This window comes from Rhamphochromis longiceps, linkage group LG7 (genome assembly GCF_057381845.1).
Source record: "Rhamphochromis longiceps isolate RC_006_pf linkage group LG7, R_longiceps_female_GT1.1, whole genome shotgun sequence".
NCBI lineage: Eukaryota > Metazoa > Chordata > Actinopteri > Cichliformes > Cichlidae > Rhamphochromis > Rhamphochromis longiceps.
In genome coordinates, this window is record NC_140563.1 from 59,353,602 (window position 1) to 59,379,889 (window position 26,288).

The 26,288-nt window shown below is 43.0% G+C and overlaps 1 protein-coding gene across 3 annotated transcripts; it reads left to right on the forward strand.

The window, feature by feature from the left end:
- Nucleotides 1-197: 197 nt before the first annotated feature.
- pomk (protein O-mannose kinase) lies at nt 198-26,179 on the forward strand. Of its 3 annotated transcripts, none has more exons than XM_085414582.1 (3): nt 198-280; nt 23,817-24,098; nt 25,019-26,179. In XM_085414582.1, the coding sequence occupies exons 2-3, from the start codon at nt 23,817-23,819 to the stop codon at nt 25,787-25,789; spliced, it is 1,053 nt and encodes a 350-aa protein (XP_085270708.1). In that variant the 5' UTR covers nt 198-280; the 3' UTR covers nt 25,790-26,179. The 3 variants fall into 3 exon arrangements, with proteins under 3 accessions (XP_085270708.1, XP_085270709.1, XP_085270710.1); XM_085414583.1 differs by lacking the exon at nt 198-280 and adding an exon at nt 21,771-21,890; XM_085414584.1 differs by lacking the exon at nt 198-280 and adding an exon at nt 22,954-23,143.
- The last annotated feature ends 109 nt before the right edge of the window (nt 26,180-26,288 follow it).

Here is a 26,288-nt window from a genome sequence, read left to right on the forward strand (position 1 = left end):
AGAGTAAAAGCCGGCATTTCATTATTTATTATTTTCATATAGACTCAGAAAGGCCTCATCACAGTGTAGTTATTGCAACCCCTGAAACTTGAATATGGGGAATAAAAACGGAATATTTTGGGTAAGTCATATTTAGTTCGGTGAACTACTATGCTTTTATTCTGGAAATCTGAAAGGAAGTTTTTTTCTTGATACGTTTGATGGTGGATGGGGTAGCAGACATGTTGCTATCCTCAAAAAGTACCTCCTGAGTCATAACACCATGTGAACCCTAGTTACGGTAGGCATCTTCGTAAATAACGCTAATTAATAGATATGCTTCATCACCTCTATGTGGGCTTCCTTGTGTTATTGCTCTACATTAGCTAAACGTAAGATTGCTCTGCCTGACACCATTTAGCTGTATCTCATTGTTGTAATATAACTTAACATGAAATTATTTTACATTTGCACATTTGTTCCATTTTAAAACCGTGCGAAGAATATCACGCGCTGAAATGCACGTAGTCAAAGTCTTACGCATGCCCAAAAGCCACTATTTTATGCCTGCCGCCATCTGTGGTATTTAATTACTTGGGGATCTTTAGTGTGGGTTTATTATTATACTTTAAGCATGATAGATTCTCGTGGGAAGAAGTAGGCAAAGAAGCGCAAATGACAGTCACCTGACCCAAAGGCACAGGGAACGCTCTTGTCCACTGGTAAAAACCACATGGTACTAGCAGTGCCCATCGCAGATTTTAGCCCTTCTGCAGGAGACTAGTTCCGAAGTCCAAGGTCATTTTCTTTTCTTTTTTACCATTTCCAAACAATCTCGCTAGCAGTTGTCACCATCTTACCAAGCTTTTTGGGTGATTTTGTAGCCCTTTCCAGCCTTGTGCAGGTCTACAACCTTGTCCTTGACGTCCTTTGACAGCTCTTTGTCTATGGAGATGGAGAGGGGGGAATGGAGGTTGAGGTCAGAATAAGTCTGTGGGAGCCAGAATTCTGGCTCCCACTGCTCAATGGAAATGAATCTACCATAAAAATTTATAGCCTTTTGTTGCTCAGAAGAGACTCAAATAATTAGTTCCCCCTCGCTATATCATCTCTAACTTTTAAATGCCTATTTTTATGCCTATTATGTATGTCATGTCATTGAACAAGTTTTACTGTTTTAACACACTGTTATTGGGCCTATTTGGCTAAGGAACTGTAATTTTAGTGTTTCAGCCTGTTCAGTATAATGAGCATTTTCTCTATAAGCGTAACAAAGCAAAGATTACATTTCTAAGAATTACTTACTTATACTACTTATACATAACTCATTGAAATATATAAAGTCATTGTACTCTACAGTATGTTGCAAACTGCAGTATGTCAATCTGCAATACAGGGTTGACAAGTGACCAGACTTAAAAATTTGGCAGGGTATGAATAAATTATTTCTCCTACTATATACAGCAGTTGAATTGTCTTGTGTGTTTGTCTGTTTCATTAGAACTGATAAATGCAAAGTAAACCATTCCTCATCATATAAGTGACTTTCTATATGCTATGCTACCTAGTTGCTTGGTTTTGTTGTTTAATAAGCAATGTCATTGTGTGGTTTTATGCTAATTTTATCAGACTGCAATGTACCGTCTTCCTCGAACTGCCCTGCTTAACTAACAGCAGATAGATGGGTGCAAAGAGAGTGCAGGGTTGGTGTTGGTTCCATTGAATGGAACTCTTAATGCTTTAGCATAGCAGTACCTTTTGGATAATTTCATGCTCCTAACAATTTGGGGGTGGCCTATTCCTGTTCCAACATATATGGGAACCAGTCACAAAGCAAGCTCCATAAAGACATGGACGAGGGAATTGAGAATGGAAGAACATGACTGGCCTGCACAGAAGCTTGACCTCAACCTGATAGAACACCTTTGGGATAAATTAGAGCCTGCCTGTGAGCTAGGCATTCTTGTCCAACATCAGTGCTTGACTTCACAAATGTGCTTCTGGAAGAATGGTCAGAAATTCCCATAAACACACTCCTAAACCTTGTAGAATGCCTTCCTAGAAGACCTGAGGCTGTCATAGCTGCAAAGGGTGGGCTGACAGGAAACATAGGAATTTGAAAATAATCGAATGTATTTTTAACATTACTCAATAAGACCGTCAGAATAAAATGAAATAAATACAAACGTTAGATAATACAAATGTGAAAAAAAGTACTAGTAGTATTTAAACAAATCATTTGTGCAAATAGAAAATCAAAAATGGCTTCTCTTCATAAGTTCAAATAAAAGCTTCAAATTAAATAAAAAAGGGTTTTTTTTTCTAATCCAGAGTAACAAGTTTCCGAATTATTGATACACAGATCAACTACCTAACGTTAGAAAGAAGAGTTTACTTTTCAGAAGAAATGCTAATGCTAATGTGAGTGGAAAACAAACAACTAGGAGACAGTATAGCTAATACTTTTTAATGGTTTAATATTGCATTTCACTCATTAACAAAACTGTAATGATGTTCACTTATCAAGCATCATCCTGGGAAGGTCCAACAGGATAGCTAACATAAACATTACTGTACAAACAGTAACAGCGTTTATGTCTGCGTAGGTTCATGGTAATCTAAGAAGCTTGGAAAGAAAAGCGACCAGACTTCTTTAAGTTTCTTGAAGATCTTTTACTTTTTGTTCAAGAAGCTTCTTCAGCCTTTTAAATGCTCGTACACTGAATTATTGCTGTTTTGGAACAAAAGCACAGATTTGCACAGACTGCATTTAACTTTGTTTTTATATATTTTTAAATCTGTTTCCATTTTGTTCTGTCCTCATGCTTTGCCGTTCACACTACATACTTCATTAGTATTGTGAGCAGTTTTGGCAGACAATATAGATCTGTAGCTCCCTGTAGTGTATTGCAGCTAGAAAAAACATATTTATGAGGTATTGACAGGTCGGTCATAAAAACAAACTTTTGGTTCCAGTCTTGCAAGGGCGTCTCTCACATTTAGGGCCCTGGTGGTCAGTCCCACTTTTCTCCTCACTAAGTAGGTGACGCCCATATTCATCAGTTTCTGCTTGCAATAGCCTGTTTGAAATACTCATTCAAACATGTTTATGTTTGGATGAGTGGGTTTTGTTAGACCCTATGAAAAAAAACATGTTGTAGTTAGACTGTTTGAAAAGTGTCTCAGATATACAAATAGAAATACAAATTCAAATTTTATTTGTCACATACACAGTCATACATAGTACGACATGCAGTGAAATGCTTGTTGCTGTGCAATGCCGAACCAAACGTAGACATAAAAGTAAACATAAAACTAAACATAAAATTAAACTAGCAAGTAATTTACATAATATACAAATTTTAAAATTAACTGTAAAAAATGTACAATAAAATTAAAGGTTAAAAAAATAATTAACAAAACAAAAGTAGAATGTGCAGATAAACAAATTTAAGAAATTATAAAAGTTTGCAAATAAACAGTGTGCAAGTAGAGAGTGTGCAAACAAACAGTTTGCAGAGTAACAGTTTGCAGTGGAATAAATAGTTCCTGATGTATAGTAGTGAGAGAGAGAGAGTCCAGTCCTACACAAGGTTCAGGGACTGAATAGCCTGAGGGAAGAAGCTCCTCTGTAATGAGGAGCTGTTTTGGACTTGAGGGAGTGGAAGTGCCCCCCTGAACTCAAAAGTGAGAAGAGTCCATTGTTGAGATGAGAGCGATCCTTCATAATCTTCCTGGCTTTGGTCTTGCACCGCTTAGTGTACATGGACCAAAGGTAAGGAAGTTCATAGCAAATTAGGGCTGCCGATTATTTTGATAGTTGACTAGTCACCGATTATTTTTGCGATTAGTCGACTTATCAAGTCATGCGTCCATTGGACGTAAAACATACAGCTTATTGCACCAGCATGCATCTGCTCTTATATAACTATCATTATCTTACAGCTTTAAATGTTTAAGCCATGTGCTAACTAAAAAAAAAAGCCAAGATGATAGTTTATTAAATTTTAATGAAATTTGCAGATTGTTTCGGTGGAGTTTAATAAACTCAGCCGTCTGCTCCTTGCTATCTAAAATATAACAGGACACCGGAGTATATTCTTGAGCATCTCACACTTCTGATAATCAGTTGTCTGCTTGACGTTTATTCAGCTCTTTAAAACTATAACTTTAATCTCAGCCAAACCGGTTTACTCAAGAACAAATAAAATACTGAAAAAAGCCAAACAATAACATTTTTAAGTTATCTAAGTGACATATATATCATGTTTAACCTGAGTAGTGAAAGACGGCAGTGGGTTTGAAAATGATTTGCCGAGAGTCTGGTGTTCTCACGGGCTCTAATGAGCCTTGAACCCCGGCTAGATATCGAGCTGGTGGGTAACAGACGTCTCTGAAAACGTCGGAGCGCTTTTGAAAATATGTGGTGTCTTGATAAACTGAGCAGATATTTCAAGTTTACACAGCCACATTCTCGCCTGAAAATATGTTAAACGTTTATTTTGTGACCCAGAAAGAATAATAAAAGAAATACTAAAACTAACTAGCTGCCGCCATTGTTGGAAACTGAGCAGGGCCGCGCTATGAATTCTGGGATAGGTTGGGCCACGAAGTATACACCCGACCCATCTTTCAAATCTGGGGAAATAAAGGGTGCATTTGTCGGCCGCATTTGTCAGAGTCTTCGAATTTGGACAGTCTTCGTCGTGTCGCTGTAACGTAATTGGCCTACAAATGCGGACACAGGAGGATGCGGTTTCTGAATTTGGACACAGCTACGATACCGGACACTGCTTCTTCTTCTTCTTCTTCTTCTCGGGGGTTAACGGCAGCTGGCATCCTTGTACATGCATTGCTGCCATCTTCTGTTTCAGTCCGCTATTACACTCTTAAATACTACTACTTATTCCTTCGTCTTTTGGGATCTTACAAAGCTTCAAACGACGTGTCAACTATTAAATTAGTCGTCGACGATTTTGATAGTCAACATAATTGTGACTAGCCGAGTAATCGTGGCAGCCCTATAGCGAATGATGCATTTGGCTAAGCACACCACTTTTTGAAGATCTCGTCTGTCCTTCTTGGTGCTGTTCCCATACCAGGTGCAGATATTTCCCCATCTGGATGCTCTCAATGGTGCAGAAGTAAAAGTTCTTAAGCATGCTCAGCTGGAAATGGAAGTCTCTAAATCTTCTGAGGAAGAAGAGACACTGACAGGCTTTCTTAACCAGGGTGTTAATGTGACATGGGCATGACAGGTCCTGAGTGATGTGGACACCCAGGTACTGGAAGCTATCCACTCTCTCCACTAGCGCACCACTGATGTTTAGCGGCTCGTAATTCCTCGCCTGCTTTGTACTGAAGTCCACAATCAGCTCCTTTGTCTTGCTGAAGTTTAGGAGGAGATTGTTCTCCTGGCACCATTTGACTAATCTAGAGTATGTAGTTATTAGAACTAGTTATTTTAGTCATTTTCATCCATACTCAAGATTAGCGATATTTCTAATTTCTTAATCGACTAACCGTAAAAAAAAGTTGTACGAACCGACAAGTCTAAAGAAACACTCATTTAAATTTAAGAACTGTTTAAAAAAAGTCAAAAATTAATAACAAACGTTTTTTAAACCGTTAATCACATTCTTCAATAAATGAATCATGCCGCTTAACTGTACAACACCTTGCATCATGCATTATCAAAATTGTACGTTTTACTCCAGACAGACAACAGCTAAGAACACTTAAAACAAACCGATGGTAAATATGATATGAGAACATGTTGCTACAAAAAATGTTCATGTACTGTTAAAGTATGAAAAATTAACATTGGAAAAGTGTGGCGCATTGTGGCGTTCATTATGAATGATGCATGCTGTTTGAAAATTCATAACAACCACTTCAGTAAAACTAAAATTCTAAAACAACGAAACAAGAACTCATCCAGCCATTTTCTTCCACGCATCTAAATTCCAGAGGCGGCAGCCCAGGCCTCCCTCTCGCCACCTCCTCCAAGTTATCCAGGGAATCATCAAGCTTTTCCGAGGCCAGCCAATAAATGTAATCTCTCTCGTGTTGTCCCGAGTCTATGCCAGGGCCTCTTCTTGGTAAGACATGCTTAGTTGGAACACCCTACTTAGGAGAGAACCACCTTAGCCGTCTCCATTCGACGTGGAGGACTAGCAGTTTTACTCTGAACCCCTCCATAATGACTGAATGCCTCACCCTGTCGCTAAGGGAGTGCCCATCCACCTTCTGGAGAAAATTTCAGCTGCCGGTATCTGCAAACTAACTAATAGTGTTTACAAAAACATGAAGCCGAGATTAATAGATCCATGTGTATCTCAACAACAACCCTCCATCTGGTGGCAGATGGTTACATAACATTTAGGACACAATATCAGAATCAGAAAACTTTGTTAATCCCCAAGAAAATTATGTGCTTACAGTTGCTCCAAGACAATAAAAACAGTAACAGACTGAACTAAATTAAATACAATTCAATATATTACGAAGTTGTCAAAGGAGCTTGCAAAGAAAAGCGTTTGGACTTCTTTAAGTTGCTTGAAGACGTTTCACCTCTCATCCGAGAAGCTTCTTCAGTTCTAAGGTCAAATGGTGGAGAGTCCCAGATATAAACCTAGTGGGAGTAACCCCCCACAGAGGGACAAAAGGACCCCCTGATGATCCTCTAAGGTGTGAAACTGGGTGTGGGTCCCAATCAGCCAGAGTTTCGGGTGAGCTCATTGTGAAACCTGGCCCCACCTTGATGGGCCAGGATGTGAGTGGGCGTTAAGGTGTCTGGGAAGGGATCTCAAAACTGGATTATAGATGGCAGAGATTTGGTGTCGTAAACCCCCGCCTCTGTTCAAAGATGGTCGCTCACAGGCCAGGTTTCACAATGAGCTCACCCGAAACTCTGGCTGATTGGGACCCACACCCAGTTTCACACCTTGGCTCAGGCGATTAGAGGATCATCAGGGGGTCCTTTTGTCCCTCTGTGGGGGGTTACTCCCACTAGGTTTATATCTGGGACTCTCCACCATTTGACCTTAGAACTGAAGAAGCTTCTCGGATGAGAGGTGAAACGTCTTCAAGCAACTTAAAGAAGTGCAGACGCTTTTCTTTGCAAGCTCCTTTGACTACGATGACCTGGATGACTGAGAACCTTCACAGACATATTACAAAGTTACAAAAATTAGGAATAGCTTTAATGTATGCAAATAGCTCAATTATAAATATCCAGAATATTACAGAGATTAAATACACATGATTAGGGCTGCACGATTTTGCATAAAATGAGAATCACGATTTTTTGGCTTAGAATTGAGATCACGATTCTCTCACGATTTTCTTTTCCAATATAAATATTTATTGCATTTATTAACTGCACATCAACTTCGTAACAGTTGAGACTGAACATAAAAACAATAAATAAACATAAAAACAACAAATGTCTCACGTTTTGTGGTTGCCGGAAAATGTTGTACTGCTTGAAATTCCGTCTCCACCATTGCTCGACACTGCATGTATAGAGCAGGTAGTGCAACAATAGAAAAATAGTTGCGGGACGGCACTGTGTAGCGTTTGTCTAGGGTGTTGATCATTTTCCTAAATCCCTCGTTTTGCACAGTGTTGATGGGAGCCATATCTTTGGTCAGGTGATAAGTAATAGCCTCCGTAATTTCTTTGTGCCTGCGGGAGTTCGACGGGTATCCGGTTGTTCAGTGATGACGCGACGAATCCTACTTCCGGGTTTAAAGTAGTCTGCGTTTAATATGGCTTTTGTGTTGTTAACATGTTTAATGGTATGTATTTTCTTTTATTTGATCTCAAAAAGCTCCTAAAACAGTCAGTGATCACTGTTGACCTCCCTCGGCTTTTATTACCGCTAACCATTTATTTAAGCTCAGTTTTTAAAACCTTAGGATGTAACTACAGCCCAGCCCATGCAGCAGTATATGAATGACTAACCTCGTATTGTGGATGGATTATCTCAGTTGTTCTCCTGGCTGAAGTTTGGTCCTTTTACAGCATCCTGCCATGCGATTACATTTGTTTCTGACCACCGAGAACACTCACGTTAACTTTTATCGAGTGGAAAAAAAGTTAGCTTGTTTATATTATGCTAACATACCTGTGTCGCTAGCGGTCACGTAGCACATCATTATATACCAGCTAGCCCAACTTCAGTAACCCTACAAACGTCACTGCTGTTTAGTTTTCTGTCTTCATTTATGCTGGAAGTGATAGCAGAGCTGTACGTTTTAATTTGTTTCCAAAACCCCACAGTCAGGACATGCTATATTGTATTTAGATAAAAGCTAGCGAGCTAACTCCCTGCTAACTTCTAACGCCGTTAAATGTCATAAATTCCGTTTTCATGGATGCCTGGATGTTAAACTCAATTGTTACACCTGGTAGAGCAGAACACTGATCATTTTATTAAAGATGAAAGACTTTAGACAGTTTTTCAACTCTCAGTAATGCCACAGTGATCGTTTGTTCTCTTTCAAACATTCGTTTCGGTGTCTCACTATGGGAACGCTCTCTCTGCGTTGTCCTCAGAAGCCTCTATATCATTACTCCAGCCAGTATTGGCTGGCAGTCGTGACGCTTGCGTCAGGGAGGGGCCACCCTCCTCCCTATAAAAGGGTGTGACGCAGCGTCACCCGTCATTCAATTTCCTCTTCTCGCTTCTTAGAAACCTCATCTCTCCTGACTGTGAACGTGAGTGCTAGCTTAACTGTCCACACGAGCAAGCTAACACCTTGGTCACCGGGCGCTAGCACGGCTCGCGTTTCGAGTCGCCTGCTCTTCACCACAGAGCCAGGTCGGAGAGTGTGTTAGCTGCCACCACGCATCTAGCACAACAGTTAGCTGACCAAGCTAACTGTCTTTGCTACACACGGTCACCAAGCCAAGTAGCACAAGCGCTAGCCACCACACTAGCCAGGTCATACTAGCTCACCGAGAGAAGAAAGAAAAAAAAAATCAGCGTTAGCCGTCCAGCCATTCCAAGCTAGCTACACCAAGCTTCCTTAATATGGCAGACTGCAAACCGCTGCCCAGAATTTGCCCCTGCGGTTGCAAAATCTCAGGTTCAGATACACATGACGCGTGTGTGATGTGCCTCGGGCTGCAACACGCCCAAGCGGCTATTTCCACACCGGGTATATGCGAACACTGCGCTCGCTTCACCCTAAAAAGCCTTCGCCGAAGGCTAGCCCGCCAAGCTAGCCTGTCGAAGGAGGACCCAATGCTGTCTCCAATCGGCCCACCGATGGAGAACACTGAGTCCGCCACACCAGGCACCAGCTGGGGCGACGAGATGGATATCGTCCTCCCGCTGGTGGATGATGCCGAGGTCAGCTGCGAAGCTATGCTTGATTCCCTCGAGGCTAATGACGAGCTACTCAGCGAATCCTCTGAGGGAGCGTCGGAACATCTCGTCTCGGACGAGGATGACGACATTTTCTTTTACGCTCGCTCGACAAGATGGCGCCTGTGTTTGGCTTTGCCGCTTGTACAGCTCGCTGGTATAGTTTTATACTGGCCGCTATTGTCACTTGCAATATTATTTTTACCGTCCTATGTTTTGATTTTGTCTCTGCCACCAATACTTATGATCGGGGCATGATGTTGTATATCAAAGATTCAATGGAGAGCTACTGTGACAGCTGGGACAGTTACAGGAAATTTTTCCCTCCACCCTTTGTGTGTTCCTCACCTGACTGCATGTTACCGTACATATCGGTGGGATTTAACACGAAGAAAAGAAGAAGTAGGGGAACCAGGGCCGGTGTCCAGGTGCGACTGAGAAGGTACCGAAGATTAGCTTCTTGGATGTGGGAAGAATCCCGGTGCCTACGACCATGAGTCTACGAGTCTATGGTCTGATGGCCCCATGTTCACTTGGCGTCCCTCCTTCGACCGCCGTTTTGATGGCAGAGGTGATGTACCACTATGGATATTAGCTTCTGCTAGCCCTGAAGTCCCCGCCCGGCGTAACAGGTGTAGAGGTGCGCACAGGTGTTTATTTCGAGTGCCACTGCAGTCAGCTGTTGACTGCACCAACCAAAAGTCTTCAATCAGGTTTGCCCTGCTCAACACTCGCTCAATCACAAACAAATCGTTTATTTTAAACGATCTTTTTATAAAGGAATCTCTCAACTTCTTGTGTTTAACTGAGACGTGGCAACAAAACATGGATTATATACATCTGAAGGAAATTTGTTCTACTGGCTGCTCCGTCATCGGAACTCCACGTCTTTCGGGACGTGGCGGAGGTCTCGCTGTTGTGCACCAGGACAGATTCACATGCAGACTGATGAACTCGGATTCTTTTACCTCATTTGAACTTCAGATGATCAAGGTCGGCTCTTTGCACACCTTTTATTGTATTTTAATCTACCGACCTCCTGGCCCTGTCGGAGTCTTTTTAACTGAATTTAACGACCTCCTATCATCCATTATTAAATTAGAGAAGGTGGTAATGTTGGGAGATTTTAACTTTCATATTGATGATGCATCCTGTAATATGGCTGCTGACTTCATGACTATCACAGAGTCTTTTAATTTTATGCAGCATGTTTCTGGCCCTACACATGTAAAGGGTCACACATTGGACCTTGTTTTCTCCTTGGGTTTAAATATAAATGACATTCGTGTGGAAAATGTCCATGTGAGTGACCATAGCTGCATATATTTTAACTTGTCGTTTTATTTGGATCCCCCGGCTCCCAAAATAACGATTGAAAGGCGAATCATAAACCTGAACGCCGGCAAAAGGTTCTCTGCCATGTTTGACGCTGAAATGACTTACAATGATTTGGACTCTCTTGTCTCATCCTTTAATAACCAGTGTACTTCTATTTTAGACATAGTGGCACCTCTGAAAAAAAGTACTGTCCTACGTTTGAAATCTCATCCTTGGTTAAATGAAAACATTCGTAATTTCAGAAGATATTGTCGCAAGCTAGAACGTTTGTGGAAGGCTTCCAAACTTGAGGTTTATAAGTTACACCTTAAAGAATCTATCCTCTTGCTAAATGACATGTGGAAAAATGCCAGAACAGAGTATTTTTCACACCTCATAGCTTCAAAAAAGAAAGATCCTAAATTCTTGTTTAAAACAATTAAGAGTATTGTTTCTCCTGATGCTCCTTGTGCACCAGTTCACTCAACGTCCGACTGCAATGAGTTTATGAACTATTTCAGAAATAAGGTCATTGCAACCAGGTCTAATATCTCTCCATCATCTTCTCAATATCAAACTTTTAACTTGCTCTCCTCTGATACTTGGTCGTCTTTTACTCCTGTTACATTACAAGACATCAGAGGCCTGCTTTGTCATATAAAACAGACTTCAAGCCCCCTTGATGTCCTTCCATCTTCATTTTTCACTAGTGTGTTTGATTCAATTGGCCCCTGTATTGTGGAAATGATAAATACTTCTCTTCATATTGGCTCAGTCCCCAGCTTCTTTAAACAAGCTATCGTCGAGCCAATATTAAAGAAACCCCAGCTGGATCCATCTCTTCCTAACAGTTATAGGCCAATATCCAAATTGCCTTTTATATCGAAAATTTTAGAAAAAGTAGTACTAGAACAACTTAACTATTTCCTGGATAAAAATGCTGTTATGGACACTTTCCAGTCTGGTTTTCGTAAATTGCATTCCACTGAAACGGCCTTACTTAGAGTATCTAGTGATATCTTGATGGCAGCAGACTCTGGAGAATACACAGTGCTGGTCCTGCTGGATCTCAGCTCTGCTTTTGACACTGTAGATCACAGTATCATGATAAACAGACTCGAGAACTTGTTTGGGATTACTGGTGTTGTTTTAAAATGGTTTATATCATATCTGTCTGAGAGATCTTTTACTGTTTGCATGAATCATGTCACATCAGAATCAACAGTTTTGCCGTGTGGGGTACCTCAGGGATCTGTCCTGGGTCCAATTCTCTTTTTACTTTATGTATTTCCCCTAGGCCAAATTATTAAGCGCTATAAATATATCTCCTATCATCTCTATGCTGACGACATCCAACTATACTGTTCCTTCAAAATGTCTGAGTTTTATAAATTGTCTAATTTAAGTAATTGTCTGACAGAAATCAACAAATGGTTATATGACAATTTTCTCCAACTAAACTCTGATAAAACAGAAACTCTAATTATTGCTCCAGACCATATGGTCCCAGAAATTAGACAGCATATCAGCTTCTTAGACCCTTACGTAAAATCAAGCCTTAGAAATCTCGGTGTCTTATTTGACAGCTCGATGTCGCTCGAGCAGCATTCTAAGCAGCTAGTCCGAAACTGTTTTTATCATTTACGGAATATTTCTAAACTCAGACTAATGGTATCAAAGCTTGAACTTGAGATGATTATTCATGCTTTTATTTCTTCTCGTTTAGACTATTGTAATGGCCTTTTTACTTGTTTTAACAAATCAGCCTTAAATCGTCTTCAGACTGTGCAGAATGCTGCAGCACGTCTCTTAACAGGCACCAAGAGAAGATCGCATATCACTCCAGTCTTGGCCTCCCTTCACTGGTTGCCTGTAAATTTTAGGTTTCAGTTTAAAATTTTAGTTCTAACCTTTAGGGCCCTGCATGGTCAGGCTCCTCAATATTAATCTGACCTGCTGAAATCACATACATCTTCTCGGGCTTTAAGGTCATTAGATCAGAGACTGTTGGTGGTACCACGCACTCGTTTTAAAACTCGTGGTGATCGGGCCTTTCAGACTGTGGCACCACGGTTGTGGAATTCTCTCCCACTGTCTCTTCGCTGCACGGACTCCATTGATTGTTTTAAGAAACAGCTGAAGACATTTTTATTTAGAAAAGCATTTGATTAATTTCTTCTTATGCTGTTTTTATAGTTTTATTGTTTTACATTGTTTTATTTACTGTTATATTGTTTTATATTCCCATTTTCTGTGTTGTAAAGCACTTTGTGATTTTTATCTGTGAAAAGCGCTATATAAATAAATTTTACTTACTTACTTACTTACTTCTTTGCCCCCTCTGGTCGGAATTCTGCGACACAAGGGGCCGATTGTGATAACCCCGGCACACAGTCCCGCGGCATAGAGCTATTTGACGTTGCAAAACGGGCAGCTGAAAAGCTGGCAATCCCATGGCCCGCGGTGACAACGGAGACCTCCACCTCACGATACGAGGGTAAAAGGCTCCCCAAAGCAAAGCGCACTACTAAGCAGGTACTGCCGCTTTTCCCCGAATGCGTGGACGAGGTCACACGCTGCTGGGCAAAGCCATTTTCGTCACCCAACCCCGTGCAGGGAGCGGCGGCGTTTGACTGCGCTGGAATGAAAGAGAAGGGCATCTACCAAATTCCCACAGTGGAGAATCTGGTGGCTTCTCATCTCCACCCAAACCAGAAACTTTCCATGTCATCTGGTCCGTCCCTGCCCTCCAAGGCCGAACGCCTGCAGTCCTCCCTGGCTGACAAGGCGTATAAATCGGTTGCCACCACCGCGAGGGCATTGAACGCCTCATCGCTCCTGCTAGCCTACTCGGCGGAGCTCCAGGACCAGGCTGCTGCGAACCCGGATGCTAGCGAGTTGTGGGAAGAGCTGGGCGTAGTTACAGACCAGTGTCTCCACCTCACTAGAGCAGCAGTACAAGCGGCGGGCAGAGCCCTCAGCATCATCGTCCTACAGGAGAGGGCAAGATGGCTGAACTTGTCGGGGCTTTCGGACAGAGAAAAACGTGACATTCTGGACGAAAGCATCTTCCCCGCTGGGCTTTTCGGGACCGCCGTTGCCACCATGCAAAGACGGTGCGAGGAGAAGAAGAAAGAGGGAGAGGCCCTGCAGCTGTGTCTCCCTAGGAAGACCCAGGCTGCGCCTCCACCCGGTCGCCGCACGTTCGCTCAGGTCACCAGCCGGCGTGCCGACGTTTAAAATCCCTCGCCGCCCAGCCCCGCAGGTCGCGGCCCAGGGTCCTCTAGGATCGCAGAACCCTAAGACCCACTGGCCCAAGAAACACGTCCCGCCTGCTGCTTCTCAGGGTGCCCCACCAGCAGCCAAGCAGTCGGACCGCACGAAGAAGCAGACTGCCTAACATCCCCCACGGGGAGATCGGAGCCGGACCAGCCCGGGCTCAAAGTTCACTCCAGGGCTCAGTTCCGGAGCCCGTTCGGAGAAGTGTGTTCTGCCTCCACCTTTCAGCGCCTGGGACTCGAGTTGGATCCCACAGAGCGGATTTCAAAAAAGAGACGACGAAACGCTGTTCAGCCGAATCAAGCATGTCTGTCTCACAAAACACAGTTTATTAAAAACTCACCCGTTGCATCCAGGCATGTTGCCAAGGGCACGGGAAAAATGTGTGAAAAACACAGAAAGTATGTTGAAAAACATAATGCCCCCACGCACCCAGACACCACCGGGGTTGATTCCCTCAGTGGTGTCCGGCCCCATAAGCGCTGGTCAAGCGCGGGCCGCCCGCGCATGCGCAGTGGGGCCTGGTCCGAAGGACCAGTTTCCGCCACAAGAGGGAGCCAGAGCTCCATCTACTGTGGAGTACCTGTCTTTGGGGCCGCTGTCAGCAAGAATAGAGAGATGGCGAGCTCTCGCTGCGCCAGAATGGGTTGTGAGGACATTAGGGTGAGGCTATCGTTTGCAATTCGCAACCACCCCTCCCAGATTTCACAGAGTGATTTTCTCTCTTGCAAAAGGCGAATCAGCCAGGATCCTGCAAGAAGAAATAACTACCTTGCTATCAAAGGGAGCAGTACGAGAAATACCCCAGGAGCAGAGCCAATGCGGCTTTTACTCAAGGTATTTTCTCGTGCCCAAGAAGGGAGGGGGACTACGTCCGATACTGGACCTACGGGCTCTGAATCAGCATCTCAGGTCATACAAATTCAGGATGTTGACGACCACCACTCTGCTGCATGTAGTGCGCCCAGGCGATTGGTTTACATCAATAGACCTGAAGGACGCATATTTTCACATCCCTATTTACCCGCCTCACAGAAAATTCCTGCGCTTTGCGTTTCAGGGCAGAATGTACGAGTACCAGGTCCTGCCGTTTGGTCTCTCACTGAGCCCTCGGGTATTTATGAAATGCACAGAGGCGGCCATAGCCCCACTGAAGAGGCGGGGCATCCGCATAGCAACATACATAGACGATTGGCTGCTGCTATCAGAGTCAGAAATAATGGGAAGAGAGCACACCAGGTTGACAGTGGATCATCTGATGGCTCTGGGTTTCACCATAAACTACCAAAAGAGTGTCCTGCAGCCAGCTCAGGCCATCTCTTTCATAGGAATAGCTCTAAACTCCGCCTCGTACAGAGCGTGTCTCTCTGTGGACAGAGTAAAAAAAATGCTATCACATGCCGGCATTTTTCAGTTGGGAAGATACAGTGGGGCAAAAAAGTATTTAGTCAGCCACCGATTGTGCAAGTTCCTCCACTTAAAATGATGACAGAGGTCAGTAATTTGCACCAGAGGTACACTTCAACTGTGAGAGACAGAATGTGAAAAAAAAATCCATGAATTCACATGGTAGGATTTGTAAAGAATTTATTCGTAAATTAGGGTGGAAAATAAGTATTTGGTCACCTCAAACAAGGAAAATCTCTGGCTCTCACAGACCTGTAACGTCTTCTGTAAGAAGCTTTTCTGTCCCCCACTCGTTACCTGTATGAATGGCACCTGTTTGAACTCATCATCTGTATAAAAGACACCTGTCCACAGCCTCAAACAGTCAGACTCCAAACTCCGCCATGGCCAAGACCAAAGAGCTTTCGAAGGACACCAGGAAAAGTATTGTAGACCTGCACCAGACTGGGAAGAGTGAATCTACAATAGGCAAGCAGCTTGGTGTGAAAAAATCAACTGTGGGAGCAATCATCAGAAAATGGAAGACATACAAGACCACTGATAATCTCCCTCGATCTGGGGCTCCACGCAAGATCTCATCCCGTGGGGTCAAAATGATCATGAGAACGGTGAGCAAAGATCCCAGAACCACACGGGGGGACCTGGTGAATGACCTGCAGAGAGCTGGGACCAAAGTAACAAAGGTCACCATCAGTAACACACTACAACGGCAGGGAATCAAATCCCGCAGTGCCAGACGTGTTCCGCTGCTGAAGCCAGTGCATGTCCAGGCCCATCTGAAGTTTGCCAGAGAGCACATGGATGATACAGCAGAGGATTGGGAGAATGTCATGTGGTCAGATGAAACCAAAGTAGAACTTTTTGGTATAAACTCAACTCGTCGTGTTTGGAGGAGGAAGAATACTGAGTTGCATCCCAAGAACACCATACCTACTGTGAAGCATGGGGGTGGAAACATCATGCTATGGGGCTGTTTTTCTGCCAAGGGGACAGGACGACTGATCCGTGTTAAGGACAGAATGAATGGGGCCATGTATCGTGAGATTTTGAGCCAAAACCTCCTTCCATCAGTGAGAACTTTGAAGATGAAACGAGGCTGGGTCTTCCAACATGACAATGATCCAAAACACACCGCCCGGGCAACAAAGGAGTGGCTCCGTAAGAAGCATTTGAAAGTCCTGGAGTGGCCTAGCCAGTCTCCAGACCTCAACCCCATAGAAAATCTGTGGCAGGAGTTGAAAGTCCGTGTTGCTCGGCGACAGCCCCAAAACATCACTGCTCTCGAGAAGATCTGCATGGAGGAATGGGCCAAAATACCAGCTACTGTGTGTGCAAACCTGGTAAAGACCTATAGTAAACGTTTGACCTCTGTTATTGCCAACAAAGGTTATGTTACAAAGTATTGAGTTGTATTTTTGTTATTGACCAAATACTTATTTTCCACCCTGATTTACGAATAAATTCTTTACAAATCCTACCATGTGGATTCATGGATTTTTTTTTCACATTCTGTCTCTCACAGTTGAAGTGTAGCTCTGGTGCAAATTACTGACCTCTGTCATCATTTTAGGTGGGGGAACTTGCACAATCGGTGGCTGACTAAATACTTTTTTGCCCCACTGTATCTCCCATTCAGAAAATGCCTGCAGATGCTGGGATTAATGGCGTCTTCACTGGCAGTCATTCCACTAGGCAGACTGCATATGAGGGAATTTCAGCGATGGGTTGCATCACTGAGACTGAATCGAAAGCGCCATACCCACCGCTATATCAGAGTGACAGCAGACTGCGCTGCAGCACTCCACTGTTGGAGAAATCCCACATTTCTCACTCAGGGGGTGTCACTGGGAGCTGTCACAGCCAGAAAGGTGGTGACCACGGACGCGAGTCTCACGGGTTGGGGTGCCACTCACGAGGGCAGAGCAGTGAGCGGCAGCTGGGACTCACAACAGAGGGGTGCTCATATAAATTGGCTAGAATTGCTAGCAGCTTTTCTAGCACTGAGACACTTCCTTCCCCTGTTGAGAAACCACCATGTTCTGATCAGAACAGACAACACCACTGTTGTGGCGTACATCAACAGACAGGGCGGGTTACGTTCCTGTCCTTTGCACATGCTGGCTCGCAGACTGATCATGTGGAGCAGCATCAATCTGTTGTCACTGAGAGCTACTCACATTCCAGGAGCTCTGAACTTGGGAGCAGACTTAATGTCCAGGGGAAACCCGCAGTACGGGGACTGGACCCTGCACCCACATGTGGTGACCCAAATCTGGACCCGCTTTGGCCAGCCACAGGTCGATCTGTTTGCCTCGAGGGAGAACGCTCAGTGTCCACTGTATTTCTCCCTGAGGGACCAGGAGGCTCCGCTAGGGGTAGACGCATTAGCTCACAACTGGCCACATGCTCTGCTTTATGCGTTCCCTCCACTGGCCTTAATTTCTCCCACTCTAACCAGAGTGAGAGAGAGAGGGCTAACAATGATATTGATCGCCCCAAGGTGGAAAGTTAGCGGAGATTATGCCCCTCTTGTGGAGCGAACCTTGGCCTCTCCCTCTCCGACGAGACCTAGTCTCCCAAGCCAGGGGGGAGATTTTTCACCCTCACCCCGAGCGCCTTGCCCTGTGGGCTTGGCCCCTGAGAGGTTGAATCTGAGTACGGCAGGACTCCCCTAGGGTGTTATGGCCACTATTCAGAGTGCTAGAGCCCCCTCCACAAGATCATTGTATGAGAACAAGTGGAGGGTATTTGAGGAATGGTGTGGAAAGTCTCACACTCTCTCCTTTCAGTGCTCTGTGACAACAATTCTCTCCTTTCTCCAAGAACTGTTAGATAAAGGAAAGGCCTTTTCCACAATTAAAGTATATCTAGCAGCCATTTCAGCCTGCCATGTGGGCTTCGTGGATGGCCCGGTGAGCCATCACCCGCTAGTCTGCCGTTTCATGAAAGGGGCACGACGGCTCCACCCAGTGTCTAAACCTCTCGTTCCCACGTGGGATTTATCCCTGGTGCTGGGGGCAGTTTCACAGCCTCCATTTGAACCACTAAACCAGGTGGAAATAAAAATCCTGTCTTTGAAGACTGCATTGCTCCTGGCTCTCGCATCTGCGAAGCGTGTCAGTGATATTCATGCGCTGTCAATACACAAAGAGTGCACCCGATTCACGCGGGATAACTCTAGAGTCACACTCAGGCCAAATCCGGCCTTTGTGCCCAAAAAATCCTTATCTTCAATGCACCCCATTGGAGCTGGAAGCTTTTTGCCCTCCTCCTTTCTCTTCCCCTGAACAGGAGCGCCTACATGCTCTCTGTCCAGTTAGGGCTTTATGTACCTATATAGAGAGAACGAAGGCTTTCAGGAGGTCGGATCAGCTGTTTGTTTCCTGGGCTAAACCACATCTTGGCAAGCCCATTAGCAAACAACGCATTTCCCACTGGATTGTTGAGGCGATCCAATTGGCTTATTCCAGCACGGGTCTGTCCCCCCCGGAGGGGCTTCATGCTCATTCTGCCAGAGGGATGGCAACTTCTTGGGCCCTTTTTAGGGGTGTCTCTATAGACGAGATATGTGCAGCTGCGAGCTGGGCTTCACCTTTGACCTTTGCAAGGTTTTATAGGTTGGATGTCACTGCACCGTCTCTAGCCCACACTGTGTTAAGTGTGGGTCCCCACGAGACCTCCTAAATTGGCAGTCAGTCGTTCAGATGGGCTTATCTGGCAATACGGGAGTCTGCATATCCCCATAGTGAGACACCGAAACGAATGTTTGAAAGAGAACTTGAGGTTACTCTATTCCGTAACCCCTGTTCTCTGATAACATGAGTGAGGTGTCTCACCAGATCACCCTCCTTGCATGAAGCGAGGAAGAGGTGAGCTTATCTTGAATGATGGGTGACGCTGCGTCACACCCTTTTATAGGGAGGAGGGTGCCCCTCCCTGACGCAAGCGTCACGACTGCCAGCCAATACTGGCTGGAGTAATGATATAGAGGCTTCTGAGGACAACGCCGAGAGAGCGTTCCCATAGTGAGACACCTCACTCATGTTATCAGAGAACAGGGGTTACGGAATAGAGTAACCTCAAGATATATGGACCTACAGCGGAGTTTAGACCCAGACACGGCTAGTGACGTCAGACTTAACAACCGGATAGGGAAGCGCTGTATAAGGTTCCCGTTATTGATGTTTGGGTGGTTGACCGGGACGGATTTTCTCCTGTCACTTTCTCCTCATCCCTGACGTGCTCTCCGTTGTTTTTTCCCTGCTAATTTTAGCATCGCACGGCACAGCTTCTGTATCATGTGGTATAAGGCTCCGCCCTTGTCATTTGTTGAGCAGGAAGAGTGAGCGCTTGTTTTCATGCAGATTACGTCCCGGATCAAAATGCGGTACAATCATCGTCGTCTTTTTTATAAAATTTATTATTATTATTTTTTAATCGTTGTCATTTGGAAATGAGATCGCACATAAGTATGAATCGAGATCGCGATTTTCTAACGATTAATCGTGCAGCCCTATACATGATTGATATTTTACTCTAAACTGTAAAAATTTGTTATTTGTTATTTTCTCAGCAGCGGGACAGAGTCATTCACTACTTTTGATTTTCCCTCCACATTTTACCTTTAAAAACTATTTACTTTGCCTTGTTTGGTATCATCCTTTTCAGCACAACCTCACTTGTCTGAATTTACAGTTATGTTTCCATTTTGACATACTGTATTAACACAATTGATCTAAAATCAGACAAAAAATATAAAATCAGAGTAGAAAAAGTTATATTTTTACTGTAACAACCACAAACAAGTTTAATGAATCATATTTTTAACCATAACTTTAAATGCAAATATGAATTGTCAATTTTAAAATCCTATGCACAAGTTTTGCAAACAACAGTTATTTGTATCCATTTACCTTTTACCTTGATTTTTTTTTAAATAACCATTTCAGACTATTTACAGAACAATCAGCTGTTCTGCATTCAATAAGATGCCACACAAATTTTTTGTGCCACTCCAAAAAAATAATTTCTATCCACTATAAAGGAGAACATGATGGGCTGATACCTGCAGGTCTGACAGCAGCAGGTGTATCACTCTTGTTTCTACCTGGAGACAGCAGCTGCCTCATTGTTCTGACACACAACACAAAACTATCCACAACACTACACACTAACTACACAAGACAACACATTAACTACACAAGACAACACATTAACTACACACTCCAAACACGCTAAACGTCACAAATCTCTCACATCTCAAAACTCGCTCACTCTCTTTTTCTGCTGTCTTTCTCACTCACTCTCTTTCTTTCTCTCTCTCTCTCTCTCTCTCTCTCTCTCTCTCTCTCTCTCTCTCTCTCCCTCCGTCACTCCTAAAACTTCCCCTGTTTTTTTGCTCATAAGCAGAGAGTGCTTGCTAGTGCAGTCGTTAGACGGTGAACGTCACGAAACTATTCAGGAAAAAATGCCGCATATATTGTTTATCATGACTCTGGTTTTACGTGGCCTATCAACACAATTTAAAAACTGGTATATATCACCTTGTTGCTTTGTCTTTAAGTGGTCATGTGATTGGCTTACCACGACTACTTTATTCTTCCTCAGTCAAACAGCAGCACTCATGCGATTCTTTTGCCCCCTGTGCTCCAGGTGTTGTGCTAGACCAGCAGTGCCCAATCCCGGTCCTCGAGAGCTACCGTCCTGCAGCTTTTAGATGCATCCTTGTTCCCACACACCCGAATCAAATGAATGGCTTGTTATTAGGCCTTTGCCAAACATGATGGCATGCTGAAGAGGTAATCAAACCATTTGATTCAGCTGTGTTGGAGTAGGGATGCATCTAAAAGCTGCAGGATAGTAGCTCTCGAGGACTGGGATTGGGCAGCCCTGTGCTAGACAGTGATCGGGAGCGTGCGCAGCTGCTTAAAGCTGTAGCGTCCAGATTACTTACGTACAGTGTTGGTCAAGTTACTTGAAAAAAGTAATCAGTAATTAGTTACTGATTACTTCCCAAAAAAAGTAATCCCGTTACTTTACTGATTACTTATTTTCAAAAGTAATTAATTACTTAGTTACTTAGTTACTTTTTAAAAACACGATTTACAACCTGAAGAGGTGATAAAGCGATATATCTTTCAGCCCAATTCTACTTTTTCTACATAATCTATCATACAAAATGTAATCAAATGGAAAAGTCTCTTTTTTTAACTTGTTTTATCAGTTTTAATCTTTTAACTTTATGCATCAAGCAAAAATTTTATTATATGCAACATTCTCTGAGTTGAATAAATGAGTTTAACATTTAAACCTATTTTCTGCACATTCCAGCACATAAAATAAAATATTTTTTTTTGTTTACACTCACTCTTTCAAATAGATGCAAGTAAAACACAGCAGAACATAAATAAAGTCAAAGACTCAGCGGTCCTGTTGCTCTATTTTCACCTGTAAAGCAGGGCTGCGGTAGGCGGAGGTTTACCCTGGTGCAGGTGTGCCACAGCGGTCAGTGGAAGGATACAGCAGTGTCTCTGTGAGTTTCCCATTATGTCGTTGCGCTCTCGGTGCTTGCTTGGAAGTTTAGGGGTGTTTTTCGCTGTAAAAAGTTTTCTTACAAGTAACCCGTTACTGCCCATCTCTGCTTACGTAGTCAGCTACTTCCGTGCAACTGATATAAGATGCGGTAAGCTAAACACAGCTTCAACCGTTTGTTTGTTGAAAAATAGTAACGGACCGCATTTTTTTGTTAGTGACTGTAACGGCATTGTAACGATAAGAATAGTAATTAGTTAGATTACTCGTTACTGAAAAACGTAACGCCGTTACTTGTAACGCCGTTATTCCCATCACTGGTTTTAAGACATGACAGGAATTGACAGGGACAGCCAGTCACTCATGATGAAACACAGCTGAGATTTGAAAAATAGTGACTGTGAGTGGCTGGCACAAAAGTAGATGTACAGTTATCAAGAACATTACCTCTATCCCTGGCATAGATTTGTTTTGGATTTATTCCCAGTAATAAAGTTGAGCACACCAAAATGAATGAAGGTGTGTTCACCATTTTAAAGTAAGTAATAGTGATGGTAAATTTGATTCTTTTTACTGAATCGAGTTTTAATGAGTCACTCACCAAAGTGATTTGGATTTTTTTAGTCATTTGATTCACTGAGTCAGTTGACCAGAGAGTGCAAAAAATTTACATTTTCACTCAAACTTAATTTGTTTCTCTTTTCATGTAAATCCCACTGCTAAGATGAATGATTCTAAAAAAAAACACAACTATTTTATAGAGCAAAAAAGAGCAAAAACATTTCTAAAATTAAGCAATTTCCTATCAAAATTGCTTAATAAACATCTGTTTTTGTTTTTTTATTAGTATTTTCCTTAAATGTGTTAAATATATATTTTCTCATCTAAATGTCCACTGAGCTGTGAGCCAGGGGGCGGTAATGCGCCTTAACATTGGTTGCCAACCAAGAAGAAGAAGCTGTGAGCCAGGAGGGAGGGGGTGAGTGAGTGAGTGATTCGTTCCCTCGCTCTATGATTCAGCACAGGAGGGAGGGGGTGAGCGAGTCCTGAGTGATTCGCTTAAGCTTACGATTCAGCACAGGAGGGAGGGGGTGAGCGAGTCCTGAGTGATTCGCTTAAGCTTACGATTCAGCACGGGAGGGAGGGGGTTAGTGAGTCCTGAGTGATTCGCTTACGATTCAGCACAGGAGGGAGGGGGTGAGCGAGTCCTGAGTGATTTGCTTACGCTTACGATTCAACACAGGAAGGGAGGGGGTGAGTAGCTCAAATGTGTTGTTAGCATGTTAGCAGAGCGATGCTACTGTGAACCGAGGAGCTATTTTCTTGATGTGAGCTTCTACTCAGGGTTTTTTCTTCCAGTTCAGAGCAGAAATGCTTTTGTTAAGAAACTGGCTGTTGTTCCCCCCCGCAATTTTAATTATAAGCTAGATATATTTCTACTAAGCGAATTAGTTTGCTAACAGAAACAGGGATGAGTCAGTGAGTCAGTTGGGCTTGTGCGTCATGATTCACGAGTCAGTAAAGTGATTCTCGAGTTTTGAACGATTCGTTCACGAATCGAACATCACTAGTAAGTAATTTGTTACTTCGTTACATTTGTTAATACTGGGAGAATAAGAAAATAGATAGGCTAGTGGATATTTTCCCGAAAATCTTTAAAGAAAAACTATTTTCCATCATTTACTACTTTAACCAGGATGGTGGTGTGGTGGTTCTGTGGTACACAGGACCACCACACACCATTGTTAAGGCTACACAGCAGGTACAGCTGACCACACAATATACCTCTGACCACAGTGGCCAAAGGGTGTGAGAGTAAGGCAGGAAAATACTGCTTTTCAGCCTCGTGTTGTCCTACTCTTTAATATCTGTAGCTGTAATTAGTACACTTACAATATCCCTTTTGTCATTCCTCTTTTTATTTTAGATGCAGGGCACAGTGGGTCAGCGCAGCAGGACTACTGTGGCCTACATTGTTCCAGTAGTTGGAATATGTGCTGCTGCTTTCCTTCTTACCAATATCTTCATTTACCTCTATCTGGACTCTGTGTATCAGCCTGGTTTGCAGCAAGTTTCACCTCTGGTGGGCTGTGTGCCTCAACACTTTAAAATGCCAACCATGAAAGACTGCACCGCCTGGCTCCAGTGTTTACAAATAAATGCTGAAGTACACGAGCTGAAGCTGATTGACCAGGGAGCAGTGAAGAAGGTAGACAGATTTTTATATATATGTATATGTGTGTGTGTGTATTGGCTAAGTTTGTATGTGTATCAAATAAATGTAATGTCAAGAGATTCCATGTTAATTTCCCATTGTAACTTTAGCAACTTATCATAGTTGTGACACTGGACAACATGTCACAACAAAATACAAAGTACGCTGATGTTATACAGATCCCACATTGTTTAATGTTCAAAAAAGAAAGTTTTAGGGCAAATTGCTTGTAACTTAATTGTAACATTCACATTCGTTGCCATGAAAAAAAAATCTCTCTTGAGCTCTTGAGAGTGCCTCTTGATGAGGTGCAGAGGTGGACGATGAACTCAACCTGGATGTCTATTGTCTCATGTAGTCTTTTACTGAATTCACTAAATGCCAGAGTGGGTGTAATTTACCTCTGCAGTGGAGTCGGGGGGGTCGCCCCATGCTCTGTGGTGGTGCTACTGCTGTGGGCCCGTGTCTGAGTCGCCTGGGCCCCCTGCTTTTGATGGCTTCTGGGGAATGAGGGTGACTATGGGGGTCAACAGGGGAGCTGATATTTGATTTTATTGTATTTAAATAAAATAAAATTGATGATAATAATAATAAGATTGAATGAAATATGACATTCAAGTGGACCAGTATAGCAAAAGCCGTAATGGTCTACTTGGTAAAATAAATCTGTTGGGCATTTTTCTTGGCCTTTAGACAATAACTCTGATTCTAATTGCTACAGTGTCAGACGGGACATACAAAAAGAAGAAGAAAAAAAAGCATAAATAAAGCTAAAATAATTGATTATGTCATAAAGTAATACATGGCAGGTTTGTACAGTTAAAAATACAGATTTTGTTAAAAATATTAATTTTTATCATTGGCAACAGTCAGTAGACCTTGTGAATCTCATCTATTTTGTTTTCTTTCCTCAGGTTTATTTGGCAGAGTGGAGAGGCCAGAAGGTAGCTCTGTCAAGGCTATCATCTCTCAATTACTTGGAGGATTTTCTCCATGGATTGTCAATGTTACAGGCCCTGCAGAGCCCCCAGGTGGTTCAATTGGTGGGGTTTTGCCTTGAAGAGCACATCATTTTGACAGAACACCACCCGTTTGGCTCATTGCTTAATCTGGATGATGTTCTTGAAAAAGAGCATTACCAGCAACACAACAATTGGGAGATGCGGCTGAGGCTAGCTATAGATTACGTCACCATCCTCCATTACCTTCATAACAGCCCAGTTGGGCGACGAGTTATGTGCGATTCAAACAGCCTTGAGAAAACTCTGTCCCAATTTCTACTGACAAATGACTTTCATCTAGTAGTGAATGACCTTGATGCACTTCCTGAAGTGGATATGTCCAGAAACTTGTCAGTGAAATGTGGCCATCGGGAGCTCACTGGAGATTTTGTTGCCCCAGAGCAGCTATGGCCATTCAGAAACAATGGAAAGCCATTTTCAGACAATCTCATGCCAGAGTATGATGAGAAGACCGATATTTGGAAGATCCCAGATGTGACGTGGTTCCTTATGGGAAAGGTACCTGGTGGGGATTTAGTCCATTTCCATCTTTTTCAGATCCATGAGAAGTGCAAGAAGAAGGATCCCACCGACCGCCCTTCAGCTTTTGATGTTTTGAAGGTTTACAAATCAGTCTACAGCAGCATGGTACGAGACAGTGCTGGGTTTAGAGATATGCTGTAGAGCAGCAGTCCCAAACCCCTGCCACATTGATCAACATCCAATGATCAAAGACCCGGACCAATGACTTTACCTTTTTCACATAAATAGCCTCCTTGACTCCACACTCAAACCAGTGTGTCTCACTATCCAGGATGTGTAAGTGCTATGTCCAGATGAACAGATAAGATGTGGTCCCAAATGGAGCTATTTTATTTCATTTTAGTTATTTACATATACTAATGGCAAGGATCCAGTTTGATTATAAATAGATTTATTAGAGGTTGAATTAGTCTGCTACAGTGGATCATAATGGCTTGTCAGTGGCTTTATCAGTGAACAAGACATTGTTTTAATTTTTTTTTATGCTTCTTACCCTGAAAACAATCTAATAAGTAGCCTTTTTTTTTTTTTTTTTACAGAGAAAAGAGCAGTTAATTATACAGAACAACCAACAATCTGCAGCCTACCTGGGTCTCACTTGCTGTTCGTTTAAATTAGCAGTTTAGAATGTTTAGAATAA